The 19,852-nt window shown below is 43.0% G+C and overlaps 1 protein-coding gene across 2 annotated transcripts in view; it reads right to left on the bottom strand.

The window, feature by feature from the left end:
* Window positions 1-19,852, bottom strand: part of beag (IC cytokine homolog beag) — a 72,617-nt gene that overhangs the window by 22,074 nt on the left and 30,691 nt on the right. For both annotated transcript variants that reach the window (XM_075882259.1, XM_075882260.1), the window contains exons 12-15: window positions 17,582-17,890; window positions 7,284-7,350; window positions 6,496-6,584; window positions 234-345 (exon numbers count right to left, since the gene is read on the bottom strand). In XM_075882259.1, the coding sequence (XP_075738374.1) occupies window positions 234-345; window positions 6,496-6,584; window positions 7,284-7,350; window positions 17,582-17,890 (577 nt within the window). The remainder of the gene's footprint in view (window positions 1-233; window positions 346-6,495; window positions 6,585-7,283; window positions 7,351-17,581; window positions 17,891-19,852) is intronic.

Consider the following 19,852-nt stretch of genomic DNA (forward strand, 5'->3'; position numbering starts at 1 on the left):
TCTTGGTAGCACCCAGAATCCGGACAACCAGAATGACATTACAAAAGAATACCACATCCTGGTGTGTGAAAATTTGCAGATAAAAAAAAAAATACCTGCTGAAACTAAATATGTCAATTTTATGGAATGAATCTTTTTGTCACCTTTAGATCCCAAAGAATAGTCTGCCCCCTTAGCTTCATGTGCAGTAACAGAACATCACAAACGCCGAGATTCTGTGATGAGTAACACACCTGGTTAATTTTCTGAAGTTCTCGGTCTAACTTGGCCTTGTCATCCTTTTTCCCAGCGGCACGACGTGTCTTACGGCCATCTGCCATTTTGACACCATACTGAAAGGCTGCCCTGAAAAACAGACAACACTAACCATCAGCAGTGATTAAGGTTAGGTAAACCCAAAAGTATCGCTCAGCATGCGTACATGTGTAGTCATTTACCACGATACCCGTGTGTGCACCATCAATCCGCTGGTGAAAAATGCAGTCTAGAGAAGGCACAATATAAAAGCTTGGTTATATACTGTCAGCAATTCTACGTGGAAAACATAGTTCCACGGAGCCGCTCTACGGAGTATTCCGTCTGGTCCAGGTGATGATTTTACCTTCAGTTTCGATAGCATAGTAAAGACTCCCTCATAAGACAGAAGTTCAACGGCAAAAGAACTCAATTAAAAGCCAGTGGCATGATTCTCAGCAGTAACAGAAAACACACTATGAAATTGGTTATCAAAATGGTCGAGAACAACCTTTAAGTTATCAAATATATTATGTGAAAGTATATGTATTGGCTGGCACCTTGCATTTTTTAATGTGATTCTAATACTTCTGTGGGTCATCTTTGATCAAGTTCGGCAAAGTGGTCTTGAAATAAAACGTTTTTGCCTTTTGAACAGCCTCTCAGAGTGGTGTACAAACTTTACATAGCGCATGCAAATAAGGCGACCGTTTTCTCAAACGCCTAGCTTTAACGTGTCTGTTCATCCAAGTAGTATGTGTGCCGTTTTTTTAACTTTACTGGGTACAAAATTATCGATGCAGTATACACAAATATTTTTAAAGTTATACCAAAGTAGTAAAAGATCGCCCTCAGCAAACACAGCAAGTTCAGTTTCGAGATGACTTAAAATGAGCTATGAAGATTAAAATGAGCTACTTAAAATCAGCTATAGTTTCGAGAGGACTTTTTTTTTTTCATTTTTTGGGCAAATTCACCTTACAAGCAGATATATACCTAGTATCTCCTTGTGCTGATTTTAGAGTGCAGTCATGTTTTTCAATAGCTCATGTAATAATAGAAGTAATTAAATATTAATTATTATTATTTGGGGAGACAGTGGCAAAATGCTAAAGGCTCACGTACTGTATGATGTCGGCGCAGGTAAAGGAAGACCAAACAGTGTTAAAAAAACCTACTATATGTTACCGTGTTTGAATCCACGTTTCTACCGTGTTTGAATCCACGTTTCTAGATGCATTGCATGCATCATCTATCTAAACGTGCTTTAGTCTTGAGATTGTTAAGGCTTCAGTACTTGCAGTGAATTTTCAGAAAAGGCTTTATGCATAGCAATTGGCCATACAGAATAGAGCATCACCTCCATCTGCTGTGCAGCTTTTTTATGTAATACCTGTGGCATTAATAAATGTTTGTTTTAAAATTTTTGATCGATATGAATAAAACTTGCCATGCTTGTGAACATTTCCATGCCAATTTCGAATCTGCGATTTGTTACAGTATGTTCTGCAATTTTTAGAATATCAAATGTTATGTGTACTTTTTTGGGAGAAATATTTTTTCCTGAAATGCGAAAGTTGCAAAGTAAATTAGCGTATCAGAATAATCTAAATTGAGCACTGTGTGAAAAAAAAAAAAACTGCATGCTGTAAACTTGTTTCAACAAAAGTTTGGATAACAAGTGAGTCGATGTCGGTCTGGAAATTCAATCGTGAGCACTGAACTTGTAAGAAATTTTGATTGATATGTGGGGTTTGAAAGGCAGCGATGGCGTAGAAAGGCAGCGATGACGTAGTGGTTAGAGCGTCCGCCTCGCATGCAAAAGGTCTGTGGTTCAAATCCCGGTGCCGCGCAGTTCCCAACCGGATAAAAAAAAAATCCGCGTGGTGATGGCAGTGCATTAAGAGGCCTGGGGTGCGGCCTCACCGGTAACCACCGCCGGGAACGCACTCCCTCACCAGAGAAGGACTGGCCACCCTTGTGCAGTATCTGGCCACTACCTCCCACATGCATACGTCGAATAACTCACGGCCCTCAGTCCCCAGCAGCTGCGAAGCAACTGACCACGGCGGCGGTCAGATCTGCAACGCAGCAGAGGGTGCTAAGAATCTCTGGATCCGGACAGGCCGCCATTGGAACCTGAACTTGGCAACGTTTAACGCTAGAACCTTATCTAGTGAGGGAAGTCTAGCTGTACTATTCGAGGAGCTAGAGGGTGTTCAATGGGATATAATAGGGCTCAGTGAGGTTAGGAGGACAGATGAGGCCTATACGGTGCTACAGAATGGGCACGTCCTTTGCTATCGGGACTTGGCTGAGAGAAGAGAACTGGGAGTGGGGTTCCTAATTCACAGAAACATAGCTGGCAACATAGAGGAATACTATAGCATTAATGAAAGGGTGGTAGGTATCGTAATTAAACTGAATAATAGATACAAGTTGAAGGTGGTACAGGCTTACGCGCCTACATCCAGCCATGATGACTCTTCAGTTGAAAGCTTCTATGAAGACGTGGAGTCGGCAATGAGTAAGGTGAAAACACAGTATACTATACTGATGGGAGACTTTTATGCAAAGGTAGGAAAGAAGCAGGCTGGAGATCATGCAGTAGGAGATTATGGCATTGGTACTAGAAATGCCAGAGGAGAGCTACTAGTAGAATTCGCAGAACGCAATAATTTACGGATTTTGAATACCTTCTACCGAAAACGAGAAAACCGCAAGTGGACATGGAGGAGCCCTAATGGCTTTATAAACGAAATAGACTTTATAATGAGTGCACATCCAGGCATCGTGCAGGATGTGAAAGTGGTTGGCAAGGTACGATGCAGTGACCATAGAATGGTACGGTCTTGAATTCGCCTAGACTTGAAGAAGAAACGACACAAACTGATACGCAAGAAGCCAATCAATGAGCCAGCACTGAGAGGGAAAGTACAGAAATTCAGAGTCCCGCTTCAGAACAGGTGCTCGGCTCTTAGTGAGGAAACCAACTTTAGTGTAGATACAATGAATGATAATCTGACGAGCATCATTACGGAGTGTGCAGTGGAAGTTGGGGGCAGGGTAGTTAGACAGGACACTGGGAAGCTTTCCCAGGAAACGAAGAATCTCATTAAGAAGCGTCAAATCATGAAAGTCTCAAGTACAACAGACAAAATAGGACTGGCAGAGCTTTCGAAGTTGATTAATAGGCGTAAGGTATCCGATGTAAGAAGGTATAACATGGAGAGAATTGAACACGCTCTGAAAAACGGAGGAAGCGTCAAAGCAGTGAAGAGGAAACTTGGGATAGGTAAAAATTGGATGTATGCACTAAGGGACAACGAAGGCAAAATAACTACCAATATGGATAGGATAGTTAAAATAGCGGAGGAGTTTTACAGAATTCTGTACAGTAGCCGGGACAACCACGACTTTAATGCTATGCGAACTAGCAGTAACCCAGATGACACCCCACCATTAATGATAGAAGAAGTCAGAAAGCTTTGGAGAGCATGCAAAGAGGCAAAGCTGCTGGTGAGGATCAGGTAACATCAGATCTGCTGAAAGATGGAGGACAGATTGTGTTAGAAAAACTAGCCACCCTGTTTACGAGATGTCTCCTGACAGGAAGAGTACCAGAGTCGTGGAAGAGCGCTAACAATGACAAGGACTTGAAGAATTACAGGCCGATTAGCTTGCTCTCTGTAGTATACAAGCAAGCTATTGACAAATGTAATACTAACAGAGTGAAGAAAACATTAGAATTCAATCAACCAAAGGAACAAGCAGGATTTCGAACAGGCTACTCAACATTCATACTATCAATCAGGCAATAGAGAAATGCTCAGAATATAACCAACCACTATACATAGCCTTCATAGATTACGAGAAGGCGTTTGATTCAGTAGAAATATCAGCCGTCATGCATACACTGCGGAATCAGGGCGTTGATGAAGTATACATAAACATCCTGGAAGAAATCTACAGGGGATCAACTGCTACCATAGTGCTTCATAAAGAAAGCAACAGAATACCAATCAAGAAGGGTGTAAGGCAGGGGGACACAATTTCTCCAATGCTATTTACCGCGTGCTTACAGGAGGTTTTCAGAAGCCTAGAATGGAAACAGTTAGGGATAAGAGTTAATGGAGAATACCTTAGTAACCTGCGCTTTGCCGATGACATTGCATTGCTGAGTAACTCAGGGGACGAATTGCAACTCATGATTACGGAGTTAGACAAGAAGAGCAGAAAGGTGGGTCTTAAAATTAATCTGCAGAAAACGAAAGTAATGTACAACAACCTCGGAAAAGAGCAGCACTTCGAGATAGGTAATAGTACACTTCAAGTTGTAAAAGACTGTGTCTACCTAGGGCAGGTAATAACCGCGGAGCCAAACCACGAGACTGAAGTAACTAGAAGAATAAAAATGGGGTGGAGCACATTTAGGGAGCACTCTCAAATTATGACAGGTAGATTGCCACTATCCCTCAGGAGGAAGGTATATAATCTGTATCTTGCCGGTACTTAGCTACGGAGCAGAAACCTGGAGACTTACAAAGAGGGTTCAGCTTAAATTGATGACGACGCAGCGAGCAATGGAAAGAAAAATGGTAGGTGTAACCTTAAAAGACAAGAAGAGAGCAGAGTGGATTAGGGAACAAACGGGGGTTAAGGACATCATAGCTGAAATCAAAAAGAGGAAATGGACATGGGCCGGACATGTAGCGCGTAGACAGGATAACCAGTGGTCATTAAGGGTAACTGACTGGATTCCCAGAGAAGGCAAGCGGGTTAGGGGGAGGCAGAAGGTTAGGTGGGCAGATGAGATTAAGTTTGCGGGTATAAATTGGCAGCAGCAAGCACAGGACCGGGTTAACTGGTGGAACATGGGAGAGGCCTTTGTCCTGCAGTGGACGTAGTCAGGTTGATGATGATGATGATGGGGAGACAACAGCTAAAAATGAACTGGGGAAAAAGTCATTCTTACTGTAAATGTGGAAGACAGAATTTATAAGGACTGCAATGCTTCAAGCCATTATCAAATATAAGAACAATTACCAATATTTAAATAAATCTGCTAGGCTATGTGGAATACTGGACTTTGATGCCCTGCTAGTGCTTAAGCAAAAATAAAAAAAAAAACAATAAAGAGAGAGACATGCAGACACGCACACAAGCGGCACAGTAAGAACTCTGTGTTCTTGTAGGCAAGTTTGTTTTTGTTTTCTCTCAAGAAATGAATATGCAAACATAATAACCAATTCAGCAGCTTTCCGAAGTGCAGCATTTACAGCACAGTTACTAGCAATCAAGAGTAAAAGCAGATAACAAGCTCATATAGGAAGAAGAAAAAGATTCTGCTGGCATCATTTCAACCTTTAAGCATTTAGCCTCATACTGCTACGGTCATTTTCCATCCTTATCGCTTTTTTTGTGACATGCATAACTAGTGCATAGCAAAAAACACTACAGCTGTAGCTGTCATAGGGCACGAGAAATTATCGTACGAAACAAGCAGGGTGAGTACAGATTGAGAAAATGCAAGAAAAGAGATGAAGCTCGTTTTGAATATCGAATAACGGATGATATCAAAATATTTTTTGTTTGACAATCAGCAGCTACCAGGTCCTACTGCTGCAGAATTCAGAAGCAGCACGGCATTAAACAGCCTAGTTTCGTGCCCTTTTTTTTTTTTTTTTCAGTAGAATATAGCTTGTCTTGATAACATACATTGCTGCCGGAGCCAAAATATCAATCCGAGATGCAAGAAACTTGGCCAGTATTTGCAGAGATGTCTGTAAGTTAACACAGTATTATTTTCCTTAGATTTTTTTTCCATGACTTTTCTAGTGGGACCTACTTCAGAGAAGCCCTAGTTCAGCACATTTGTAAAAGTTAACAGTGGCCCAAGGCGAGTCATTCATGCTGCGCTGCCGAGCACATTTCAGTCTTAGTCAACAGACAGTAAACCTGCCGACCCACTTTAATGGCATTTTCAACAGGTCATATCACAGCTCTCCAGTGGGCACCACGCACACCACAGTATAGTAAATCTGACTTGCATGGCATCACATCACTGCAGAAAAAACTCCCGTGTTGCTCTTTTTTTTTTTTCATTTTCTTTTTTTGTGCACTGCACTATAGATGCGATCATACACCAATCTACCCAGCTGTGTTTCAGCTGGAAAACTGACTAAAAGAACAGCGCACATTAGCAGTGCACTACTTCCATATAACAGACGTATGCGCAGTCCCTTTACATGCAGTGCTTACTTGGGCAAGGCCTCCTTGTGGCTCATGTACTCGCTGTACTCCTCCTGTGTGTCAAAGTCCCATCGTCCAATGGGACCCTTCTTGTTGCCCTGCACAACGCACGCATGCACCAACATTGGCCACCACTCACGCCATCCACACAATCTAGCAAGCAAGCCGACCAAAAGCAAATACATCTGTGTCTAGGACTCTCATTGGTTGACACCTGCTCAGCAACCACATACTAACCGCATTAAACATAGCTGGTGCTTTTGGAGAAAGTGCAGGGTTTGTCTCCTACCTAAGTGGCTCCTTTTTGTCATATACTAAGCTACTGCAAACTGCTCAGTACAAGACAGCCAGCACTACAGTATGTGTCCATTCATACGAAATACACAAACTTCATAACATGCCTGCATGTTGCACACACGAACAAGTTCCACATTTTGTCCCAACTGCTTTACCAAGCACTTTTCTAGCACAAAACAACACCACAAGAAAGAAGACGGAACAAGCTCCTTGTTCTGTCTTGTTTCTTGTGGTGTCATTTTGCGTTAAAGAAGCACTATGGATTCACACCAAATGGCCCGCCAATGCATTCTGTTGGTTTACCAAGCACTTCTGCTACCTCGTGCCTATTCTTTATCCCAGCATTCTCCACTTCTTTATTACTACTCCAATGAATAAATATAAGGTACGCACACAGTGCAATTAGTTGGGATGAAATTTCATGCACAAATGCACCTGCATTTTGTACTCTGGTGGATGCAAGACAGCACATCTTGAAAACAGACATTCAACCAACTTACAAGGTCCATCTTTGTGTAGTCCACTTCATCATCACTGTCTGCTACAGCATCTTCATTTTCAGGGGCACTACGCAGGAAAAGAAGATGCCCAAGTAAGAGCGAGGCATTGCAAGAAACATAAGTGCCACAAAAACGTATCGAACAAGGAATGAGATGTGGACATGATTTGAAAAACTGAATTTTACGCTAATAATCTGTCACACTTGACCCAGTGCTCTCACGCACGATACATTTGCAGAAGTAGGCCCAAAGATACGTATTTGACACTACGCAACACTGCTATGCACTGAAGCTTACCAACACTAAAAAGAAAATACTTTATTACAAGCACTTGCGGCATTGTCCCTGCAAAATATAATTTATACCAACTCATTTATAACATACTAATCATTAAAACATGCTTCTGCTAAACTCTTGACACAGCCTCTAATGTATTTGCCCATTGTGCTGTATTGGCTTGTATGATCTGCCAACCAGTTAGTGTGTTGTGCAATCAGTTTTATTTGTGAAAAAGAGAAGTAAGAAAGCACACACAATTTTGTCATACTATATAACTTTTCACTTGATGAGTTGTCATGGTCCCTACAATGTCCAAAAAATCTGACGTTGACTACCTTCAGTTTGTCATACTATACAACTTTTCACTTGATGAGTTGTCATGGTCCCTACAATGCCCAAAAAATCTGACGTTGACTACCTTCAGTAACTTGAGCGTGTAAAACCTTAAAGGTGTATATGGTGACGGGTGAGCGGTAGACTGGAGCGGTGGATGACAACAGCATAGCTAGGAAGAGCACTGTGTTGCATGAATGCAAGCTAAAACCTCGAAGTGCAATGGAAAGCGCTGACTACTTCCAACAAACATGTTCCCCATGTTTGCACCTGAACTGCCAAAGAACTGGAAAATCTCCACATTCTGTCTTTCGTCGGCATGAACGAATGATGTTCCCTACTACGCCGAAGAATTCCCCCAGACATGAAAATTCCCTATTTTGAAGATTTTTCTCAGCAGACGACGAAATTCCCAGCATATTTCTCTGCGCAACAGTACTAATTTCTGCCCCCGTTCACTCATGCTCATACTATAATTACACGTATCTGACGTAATGGCGACTTTTGAAATCATGACTGATTGATTGATTGATATGTGGGGTTTAACGTCCCAAAACCACCATATTATTATGAGAGACGCCGTAGTGGAGGGCTCCGGAAATTTCGACCACCTGGGGTTCTTTAACGTGCACCCAAACCTGAGCACACGGGCCTACAACATTTATGCCTCCATTGGAAATGCAGCCGCCGCAGCCGGGATTCGATCCTGCGACCTGCGCGTCAGCAGCCAAGTACCTTAGCCACTAGACCACCGCGGCAGGGCGAAATCATGACTAGCCCCGCCACTGCGGCAAAACAAAAGCATGACTTTTATTATTTCATGTCCTGTTAGTACACTGCACATTGTGGGGTTCAAGTCTAGCACCAATAGAGAACTAGATATTGCTCCATGTAAATATCAGAAACAATCTCAAGGGCTATGCTTGCGTGGTGCATGTGGCAGAACCGATTACAGCAAATGAAGGCACACTGTGGCCACTAATTATCGGTTGTCATAGGAGAACTTAACCAGTCCTGAAATTCCCTGCAATATCACAAAGAATTTTTTTCCCCTTTGGCTTAAAATGACAGGCGAAAACTGCCCGAAAAAGGGAAAATTTCCTGCATGGAACATCACTGTTTGAGTGTCATCTATTTTGCTACAGCACTTCTTTACTATGAGTGTTGCAAGTGCTGGTGTTGACGACTTAAATCAAGCAACTGTTTGAATATTGCAAATAATGAAGACATTTTCTGGCAAGCAAATGCCATCTCTTTTTCAAGAACGGCAGGAAATAAAAAGGTGCCTCCTTCTTTAGTTTAATGTTTGTATAAGCGTCCCACAGCAACGTGTTTCAACCGATCCTATTGAAGTTACCCACTACGAATACATTCCCATATAATTCCTAAAACAATCTCAACATTATCTGGACGTACCCTCAAAATGCCCATACTCAATCTTAAACCATTGCTTGGTGCATTTAGTGCAATACGCCAGCATAGCAAATAGCCTCCTTTACAACAGGCTTGGTAAGCTTGAAATTTGATACAATGCACTTATGTAAACACAGCTTAATAAATATTTGCACTTTATATCATTTGCAAAATACCTGCAAGCAGCAGCATGCTTTTGGAAAAGAAAAGTCTAGTCCATCAACACCAGTGGAAGGTGCTCGCAGAACTTGTGTCGCAAAATGGGTATGCTCATGTGACCAGTGCATCATTAGCACTCACAATAAACACATAATGGGCCACATACTAGAAGCCCAAAAATTACATAACCTGACATGAACTAGCTGTTGCTGAAATAGATGAAACAGTTTAGAAAGTGTAATAGATCAAGTGCAGCTGCACTGCAAAACATGTAGACTTGTATGACATGTACTGCAAGCTGCTTGCCACACATTCAACACAGTGTGTGTATAAGCAGCTCATACACACTCGTTTCCAAATTACTTGTAAAGAATACTTTGAAATAACAGATGTTAAATCAGTTTTGGGTGGAATCTGTGGTGCTAGTGAATGAAAGACATTTCTGTGTGAGCAGTCAACTATTCTCTGCTTTTGCCTACTGCAGAATAGGTAGGCAATAATAAACTAGGTGCACAAATATGAAATTTTTAACTTTAAAATGAATTTCAAATATAGAGAACCAAGTGCACCTCAAATCACCTAATTTTAAATAATACATTTAAATATGCCTTGTACAACTACTCACTCTAGTGAAATAAAACTTTTTTCTTCATTTATCAGACACAAGTTTGTTGTACAGTGAATAATATAAAGAAAATACTACTTCGTACAACACTATTTCTCTTACAGCTCCATATGTGCAGTTAACTAACGGATAGCTACTTCATATGTTGAAGAAAACAGCAACAAATATGTGCAGGTCACCCCATATAACGAAAACAGCTGCCCACTAGACACATTGGCGATGATGTGCTAGTCATGTGATGGTTTACTCCACTAAGCTCATTTTCTCAATTGGGAGGGCAAGTGATCGGCACGATGTTCAGTGCGGCCGCTTCATAACAGCACGAGTTTGAGACATTTTTGTCATAATCTTGTGATGGTTTCCCACTTGTTTTAGTGGTTTGTCCAGAATCATTCTGGCACTTTATTAAAGCGATGCCCTCAGCCTCGAACAAAATGCCCTTCTCTGGATATTACACCCGAACACTGCTTTCATTGCATCTCTATAGGTCTTTCAGCTTGGAAAGTTCCTAGTCTTGTATTGAGAAATAAGTAACTAACTTATTATTGCAGGCTTCCATTTGTGCACAGAGTGTTCAGCATGGCTGAAAACTCCCTGTTCGAACACCATTTTCCAAGTTGTACGTGCTGGCTTGTCATGTGAGAGCACACTTGACACTAGCAGTCTGCTTCATAAATGTGCTGTTCAAATTTAACCTACTCGCGACCATCATTCATGATCCATAACATGAGTTCTTAAGAAAACTGCTCAGTCTCATTAAAAACCCTCACCTCTGTCACTGGGAGCACCCACACCGAAGAGTGTAGCAGAAGCTGGTTTGCACACAAACAGAAATTATGGCGAGTAGCATCTGTAGTGAGAGCTTGCTCAGTGATGCTTGCATTGCTAGATTGTTCTGCACACTTGAAGGAGTGTTGTTGCGCTGTTTAGAACTAAGCTATGCCCCATCCAGCAGTATTGAACAAGCTCCATCTAACATGGAGGCAAGGGGGAGTTCAAACCCTTCCCGAAATTTTTTAATTTGAAAGTTGAAAGTTTGAAAGTTTGAAAGTTTATTGAAATTGATTGGTTACAAATGGTGGTTACAATGGGGTTTACTACTGATACAGAGGGAGGTCCCAAAGTCAAGAGACTGTACAGGGGACCTCCCATAAGAGCTGAGTAAACAAAAGTACTTTAACGCAACAAAGATGTGTACACAAAGTAAACACTCAAAAAGAAGCAATTAACACTGAAACATCGTTGGATTATTTAAAAATTACAAAAGAAAGCAGAGATGATGAAATGATGAAATGACTATGCTGAATGCAGATAATTCCGAAGGTTGATTTTGAATGCGTGGAAATTGGAGATATTTTTAACATGGCATGGTAATGAGTTCCATAGCTGTGTGGCTGAAAAGTTAGTAGTGAACTTACCATAATTAGTTCTGGGTTTCGGTAATAAGAAGCTGTTGCTGGATGCGAAACGTGTTGACAAAGAGTAAGGATACTGGCTTTTGATGATTATAGGGAACGGGAGCTTTCCGCTGATGGATTTGTGGATTAGTATTGCGAGGGAATATTTATGTAGTTTTCCCACCGACAGAATACCGTTAGAGGTGAGCAAAGGCAATGCCTCTGATGTGTAGGTGCTATGTGTCATGATGCGAATAGCCTGATTTTGAGTGTGTTGCAATGGAGATAAATGGACTGGATACGTGTTTCCCCATGATGATATGCAATAATTAATATACGTATGAATGAAAGCGTAATAAAGGGATATTAGTGTGTTCATATGGAAAAAATTGCGAACTTTAATTAATATCCTAATGCCATAAGCTGTCTTCTTTGTTAACGATGAAACATGCTCATCAAATTTTAGGTGCTTATCTAATGTGACTCCGAGAAACATGACACTGTCAGTAGGATAAAGTGTGTTTGAAGCGAAAGTTAAAGATGGTGAACCTGAATAAATCCTATGCTTAGAAGAAAAGATGACGAACTGAGATTTTGTAGCATTTATCTGTAGTTTATTTTGCCGGCACCAGGTAACTATGCTGTCCGCGTCGTGGTTAAGCTTGTAGATTAATGAATCAAGGTGGTTATCTGAGCAGAAAATAGTAGTGTCGTCAGCGTAAAGAATACAGTCAGATGATTTTAGGCATTGTGAAAGATCATTGATGTATATTAAAAATAAGAGAGGTCCTAATATTGATCCCTGCGGTACCCCAATGTTACTTGTTTTAGGGTGTGAATTTGCTTGCATACATATGCACACATACAAATGCACGCACAAACATACATGAAGTATGGTTGAACCGTACACTTTTATTAAATTAATTCTATCTAAAGCCCTTCGATTGCGTTTACTGCCTGGTAGAAAACACATGTATGGCCCTTAATTCAATCATTTGGCATGTAATCCGTGCCTTATTTTGTTCGGGGACGGAAAAGTGTTGAAGTTACTTTTTCTCGGTAACTGTAACTGTAAAAAGTTACTTTTGTCAATGCAGTAACTGTAACACAGTTACTTTTTTCTAGTAATGTAACCATGACTGGTTCGAACATGAAGATACACATGCTTCACCGCATCACACTCTGGCATTACGGCAAAGCTGCCTTTAAAGCTTCTATACAGTCGTAAACACGTGGACTTGCGAAAGCTCCTATTCAAAATTCAGAAGTACCTGGCAGAGGTGGGGCTTTAATTAATGAGTTTCGAACCAGAAGGTCGGACGCAATCAAACTAAGGTTTTTCAGCGTTCAAAATTTCATGTTTTTTTATGTCTACAAGGCAGATTAGCAACTCAGAATTCAAAGAGAGCATACCCTTGTCCATCAAATCATTTGGGATTCCACAGAAGTTGAGGCGGGGAAAATAGCATCTTTATCTTTCATGTGTTTAGTGTAGTAGACACCACATAGGTTGCACCAAAACAGCTAGGGAACACCATCCCTCCAGCACTTCACTAATCTGGTGAAAAGAAACACTTCCATGTTTCTGTCTTTTAATAATGTGTTTAAGGATCACCTGCGACCTTTTTTTCTCTAATTTCACTTTGAAGTATTCGAAAAATCATGAACGAATATTCAGCAACTATGCAAAGAATATGTTATTCGATTTGCACTACAACCTAAATATTGTGAGCATTACCGTAAACACCCACGTACTGTATAAACCGGGCTATAGGTCGTGTGGGTATATAGGTCGACCACCCCAAGTTCAGGTTACCAAAAAAGAAAAAAAAGGAAAACAACCCAAAACTGCCGAACCACATTTATTCGCGAATTGGGTGCACCTCACCCCGATCGTCGGAGCTCCCCTCAACCACCATCGCAACTGGATCTTATTCATCCGACGAAGCACCACTGTCCTCCAAAGACGAGAGTTTGTCGCTGGCCGCCTCCCAGTGTGGCGCCCTCCGTGCCATCCAGCGAGTTGCTGAAGCAACATTTCTTGAAAGCCTTTTCCACCATGGAATCTGGCAAGGAACGCCAGGCAGAAAGCACCCAGCCATAAACAGTCACAAGTGGAGGCCTTTGTAGGCAGCAGCCCGTCGGTGTCTGGGATGTCGCTGGACATTCACTCTTGATACTGCAGCCGCACCCGGTCCTTGAACGGCTTGTTCAGCGCAACGTCGAGTGGCTGGAGGGTGGACATCATACCACCTGGTATCACGGCGAGGTCCATTATCCCGTCCCCGAGTGCGCATTTCACAGCGTCGGTTAAGTGACCACAAAACGCATCCAACACCAGCATGCTGCGAAGACGCAGCAGTGCACTTGCCCGACGGTTCCACACTACTCTTATTCATTCGAGCATCATGGCCTCGTCCATGTGTCCCTTTTTGTTGACGCGAAAGACAACACCGGGCGGGAACACTTCCTTCAACATTGTTTTGCGTTTGAAAATGATGAAGGGCGGAAGCTTTCTACCATCTGCCAGTCATGCCAGCATGACGGTGAAGCGCGAGTGCTCGTTGCCAGTGGAACAGCTTCACATCCTTGGCGCCGTGCTGCGTGATCGTGGTCGACGAAGACATGCCAAACCACATGGGGGTTTCATCGGTGTTGCCAATCTACTCCATCATGTAGTGGTTCTGCTCCAGAAGCCGGTTCACGAAGCGCTGAAAGTTATAAGCTTGTCCTCGAACTCCTCGGGCAACTTCTGACAAATGTATGTGCACCGCCGAAGAGAAAATCCTTTGCATCGCATAAATCGACGCACCCAAAAATTTGGTGCACGAAACTCTTCTTTCGTGAGCCTCGCTTCTCGAGTGAGTTCCACGGCTTTCTTGCGAATGGTATCCACGGTCACTGGCAGCGAGCGCGCACGAACTTCCCGCACAGAGCGCGCTAGCTTATCCTCCAGCTGCGAATGAATGGCACTTCGTCCACAAAACGACATTTTTCAAAGATCGCACATCTGCAGCTTCTCTTTCTGCGCCCTCCAATAGCGCACACTTTTTTTCCGATACACCAAAGCAGCGCTGAGCAGCAATATTCCCGTTCGCTACTGCGAACTCAACAACATTCAGTTTAGCAAGCTGAGAACTGCCTCCTCGTACCGCTACTCATATTGACTGAACGAAATTTAAAAAAAAACACTAAAGATGCAGCGCAATTTCAAGCGGAGCAAAAACTCTGAACAGATCGGAAGCAAATCACGAACACAAGAAAACAGAGAGAAAAAAAACAGCCTGCGATTGGATTTGGATGTGGTTATGGCAGCCTCCGGCTTCTCAAGCACATGCAAGCGACATGTTGCCAGACAGCGGTGCACTTTCGGCTAGACACCGCTATATAAGACGAGGGGCGACTTTAGGTTAATATTTCATTGAAAATATCTCGACTTATATTCCGGTTTATACGGTATATTTGCAAGGTTTTTTCCTAATATTAGCGTTCCGAATTTCCGTTTGGTACTATGTGCGAATCGGAACGAAAACTTGCTTGAAAAATGAACTAATTGATTGATTTGTGGGGTTTAACGTCCCAAAACCACCACATGATTATGAGAGACGTCGTAGTGGAGGGCTCCGGAAATTTCGACCACCTGGGGATCTTTAACGTGCACCCAAATCTGAGTACACGGGCCTACAACATTTCCGCCTCCATCGGAAAGGCAACCGCCACAGCCGGGATTTGATCCCGCGACCTGCGGGTCAGCAGCCGAGTACCTTAGCCACTAGACCACCGTGACGGGGCTTGAAAAACGAACTAGTGCTTCAAGTTTCTGTATCCTAACTGTCGCTTGGCTACGACTTGGCTTCGTTGCCTTCGCGCCCTCGCGTGGTAAAAGTGAGCACTAGCACCATTTCTTTCTTTGTTGAGTTATTAGAGCGTGTACCTTGACAGCGACATGTGTATGTGTGAACCTCGCTGTGTTCTGTGCCTCGCTTCGCAAAAGTGCAACATGCCAGGGCACCGAAACCATTACTCGGCAGCATTGAAAAGAAAGAAAGGTCATCGCAGCTGCCGAGGAAATCGGCAACAGTGTGGCCTGAAGACAATTCGGAATCACCGAGGAAAGTGTCCGTGGATGGCGACGACAGGAAGAAGCACTTTTCGCAGTCCAAAGAAAGGGGCTTTCCCAGAGATTGAACTTGCACTGACAGAGTTCATTCAAGAACAGTGGGCGGCGCACGTGCCAGTCAACATGGAGCTGATGCAGATGAAAGCGAAGGAGCTGGCGAGAGGAAAGGGGATGTTGAGCTCAGACTTTGAAGCCAGCAAGTACTAGATCTGCTGTTACATGTGCGGAGCCGGATTTTCCCTGCGCCGGCGAACCTCCGTTTCTCAGAAGCTCCCTGAAGCCTTTGAAGAGCTTATCTCATTTCAACGCCATGTGGTTACATTGCGCAGGTCGCAGAACTTCCAGCTGGTACAAATCGGCCATTCCAATCAAATGCCACTTTACCTGGACATGCCATCGCCCCTTAGAGTTCACGAGAAGGGCTCGAAACAAGTTAGTGTCCGTACCACCAGCAATGAAAAAACGCGTGTCACAGTCACGTTATCATGCACGGCAGACAGCCACAAGCACCCACCTTATGTCATCCTCAAGCACAAGACAATGCTGAATGGAGAAGAGCTGCCAAAGAATGTCATCGAGAGATGTCACGATAAAGGCTGGATGAACGAAGACTTTGTTCTATACTGGGTAAAGTCTGTGTGGCTATGCAAATGGATCGTGGACGCTTGGGCAAGCATCCCAGAGGACCTTGTGCGTCGTTCCTTAAAGAATTGCAACATCTCTAATGCCCTCGATGGTACAGAAGACGAGCACATTTTTAAAGATTTGTCTGACAATGAAATGTTTGACGAAAGCGCAGTTGAAGGCAACAGTGATTGACATGGCGGATGTGTGATCAATAAATGTGTTTTCGGCGACCTTTCCTACGTCGTTTTATACGCGGGTTAAATTTTTTTTGTCATTTCGCACCTCTAAAAATTGGCCTCATATTACATTCGAGTTCGTATTATACGCGGGTGTTTACGGTACTTTTGCTCACTTAAATTATGCTCACTCATTTAAATTCACTTCAAAACCAAAATTTTTCTATTTGCACAGCTCTAGCTTTCAGTAGAAATATTTTGAAATGAGAAAAGGAAGTTAGAAAGTGTGATTTTTGACATTTTTTGCAATGTGAAAGATAATTTATTTTGGCGTTAACATACATATGACCGCTCATATGAGTTGGCTGCAAATGATGACATCGCTATTAGTATGGAGTGGGTTTGGGCACCTCAAGTGATGTTCCATGAGTAAAGCGAGTGTTGTCACAATAACTGGTGCCTGATCAAGGCTAGAGTACCTCACCCTCAACCCCCTGTTTTCGGGTACTGGCAACTTCAGCCAGTGGCTTTTTAAGTTCCACAACAAAGCACGTTTTCTGCTTTCTTTATGAGGATACACCCTTATTAGTCTAGAAGACTGTGTTCGGCAGGCATGCCATTTCAAAGAACATGCCTGGTGCATCACCAACACCCATGTCTCATCCTTTCCGACAAACAGGTCCTATATTCAACCTCACCAAAGCTTGAAAGCATGTGATCTTATGGCTCAGCATTGGAAGGGGGCGCTAGCTTCTTACGAGTAGTCGTTTTGAAGCGATTGCAAAAGCTGGTCAGGCCTTTACAATCACTATTGGGATTATCAGACATAAAGGTACCGATTTAGGCATAAATGTCAAAAACAAGAATTTGGCTGTCGGGGGTCCTGATGGTTTTCAATTTCTCTTCCTAAATTAACCTGTGTGAACAAAGCTCATGCTGTAGGTCTTTGGTTATCATCTATTAACTAATCACCGCATTGAAAATCAGAATGCATATTTATCAGTATTTTTTCATCCTAACTTTCCACCTATTAAAAATGAAATTTACGTCCCAGTGTTTTTTTTTTAAACAAAATTTTGCATAATCCATCTATTTTTTTTAGCCTATTTTTTCTTTTTTTGGTACTCAGGAGTCATGAAGACTTTTATGGCTGTAGCAATCATGCTCACCCTGGGTAGCACTCTGCATAGCTCTCGGGCAAGTCCCGTTCCAGCTTGCTGGTCAACTTGGCCTTGAGGCGGCCACTGTCCTCCCGCTGCTGGGCGGCTGCGTCGATTGCACTGGACCAACGTGTGTCATGACTGCGGTGTCCACTGCTGCCACTGCTGCGTGTTGCCGCTCTCTCATCTTCCAAGCTGGGCTTCTCGAAGTAGGATGATCGCTTGCGCTCTCGGTCACGCTCGCCCTCCCTCCGGCTGCCATGCTTGCCGCCTTCTGTGCTCACCTCGGGCACGTACTCGCCAGCGTCTTCAAAAATGCTGCAGCACAGACAAGTGTCATCCACATGTACAACCGATTCATGAGGGTGAGCGACATGACAATTATGCCCAAACATGGTTATTTCGAATTTTTATGCCATCTGATACAATTCAAATAACTACAATGCACAGAAAACTGTAAACATGACAATAAGCAGAAGTCGCCACACCAGCGTACAAGCAGCACAAATAAAGCCCTTTGCATTTTTTTGTGTGTCCAGCTTTTTCTGCACAGTTTTATTTTTCCTAAGTTATATTACTGCCTGGAAAACTATGCCAGCTCATAAGTTGAATGCCATTGCTAATGACAATAAAAGTTCTGCACTTGTAAAGACATTCTACTTTCCGGGCTTTCACATGCCAAAATACAAAGTATGATTTTCAGTTGTGCTGTAGAGTGGGACACCAGATTATTCTGACTACCGGGAGTTCTTGAACATCCACCTAAATTTAAAGACGCACACACATATCACTGCACTTCATTTACTTTGAAATGTGGACACTGTGGTCAGGAATCTCTTATGAGACCTCTTGCTTAGCAGTGCGATGCCACAGATGGCAAGCCAGCAGATTATTATGTCGGGCCATAAAATTTTTTTTTGTACTGTGGTGTTTTATCCAGTGTTTTTGGATACTGTCAGTTGGGAAAGTGCGTGTGGTTGCAGCCGCGAAGAGCGGCCCCCTTCCGTTTCTCGCGCAGCGTCGGCGGTGCTGTCGTTTTGGGATTAGCGCAGGAGCATCGTCTGCTACTTCTGCATGCGAAACAGCAGGAAATTCGTTTCCAAATACGTGGATTGTAGTTAAAGCAGCCTGATGAGGGTCGAAGGAATACTACTTAGTGATAAATAAGAGCCGCGCCTGTACCCAAGAGATGTATGATTATTTCTTTGCCTGCAATGACTTAGTGGTCTGGCCAGCAGGTGGCACGCCATTGCCGTTCTTTCCCCCCCACCCCACCCCCCAAAAAATCTTTTCGCTCTTGTTTACAGAGCAAAAAGTGACCCTCGACCACACTTATCTGTCCAGCACGCTCTTCAGATCAAGGACGTGCTCCTACCCCCCCGAAAAACAATTCTGCCTGCGCCTCTGCAATAAATGGGGTTCATATGCGCCTTCAGGTTGCGAACGATTCTAAGCGAAAGAGCCTGTCATAATTACACATTGTGTAAATTGCGTGTAAGAACATATTTAGAAACGGCTACGCTTTTTTTTTTTTTTTGAACAGCTATAGAAAAATAGACAGGCCCCACAGCGCCACAATCTTGCTGTGCTTTATATCAGTGAGCTTGCAAGCCTCATGCTGGGACAGCTGACATATATGGTATAAATTTTATGTAAAGATGCATTTCATACACAAACTCCTTGGATTGCAGCTGAAATTATCAGGAGTTAGGGCTTCTTAAGTTATGGAAGACTAATTCAAGAAAAAATAGAACACAGTTTGATATATGACATACAGCCAGTAATTAAATAACTTTTATTTGGAAAAGCTCTTTCACATTTTGTGTCTCACACTTGACACGACGATCAAGCATGCTTGAGTGAATTAGCAGTTTAACATAGTAAACATGCCAACCTGTAGCACGCTGGGCTGTCGAAGTTGCTATGCCTCCGAGGAAAACACTTGTGATCAGCGGCACCTGTTTAAACTCCAAACAATTTTGCAGTTCTCAAGGTTTGGACAGCTGCTATTCCACGAGAACTGATATGTGGGGTTTAACGTCCCAAAACCACCATATGATTATGAGAAACGCCGTAGTGGAGGGCTCCGGAAATTTCGACCACCTGGGGTTCTTTAACGTGCACCCAAATCTGAGCACACGGGCCTACAACATTTCCGCCTCCATCGTAAATGCAGCCGCCGCAGCCGGGATACGAAGCTATTCCACGAGAAGCCTTCCAGGTGACAGTCAAGACCTACATTTTGAATCCGAGGACCTAAAGTCTTGCTGCGAGCACATA

This window comes from Rhipicephalus microplus, chromosome 2 (assembly GCF_043290135.1).
Source record: "Rhipicephalus microplus isolate Deutch F79 chromosome 2, USDA_Rmic, whole genome shotgun sequence".
In the NCBI taxonomy this organism is placed as follows: Eukaryota; Metazoa; Arthropoda; class Arachnida; order Ixodida; family Ixodidae; genus Rhipicephalus; species Rhipicephalus microplus.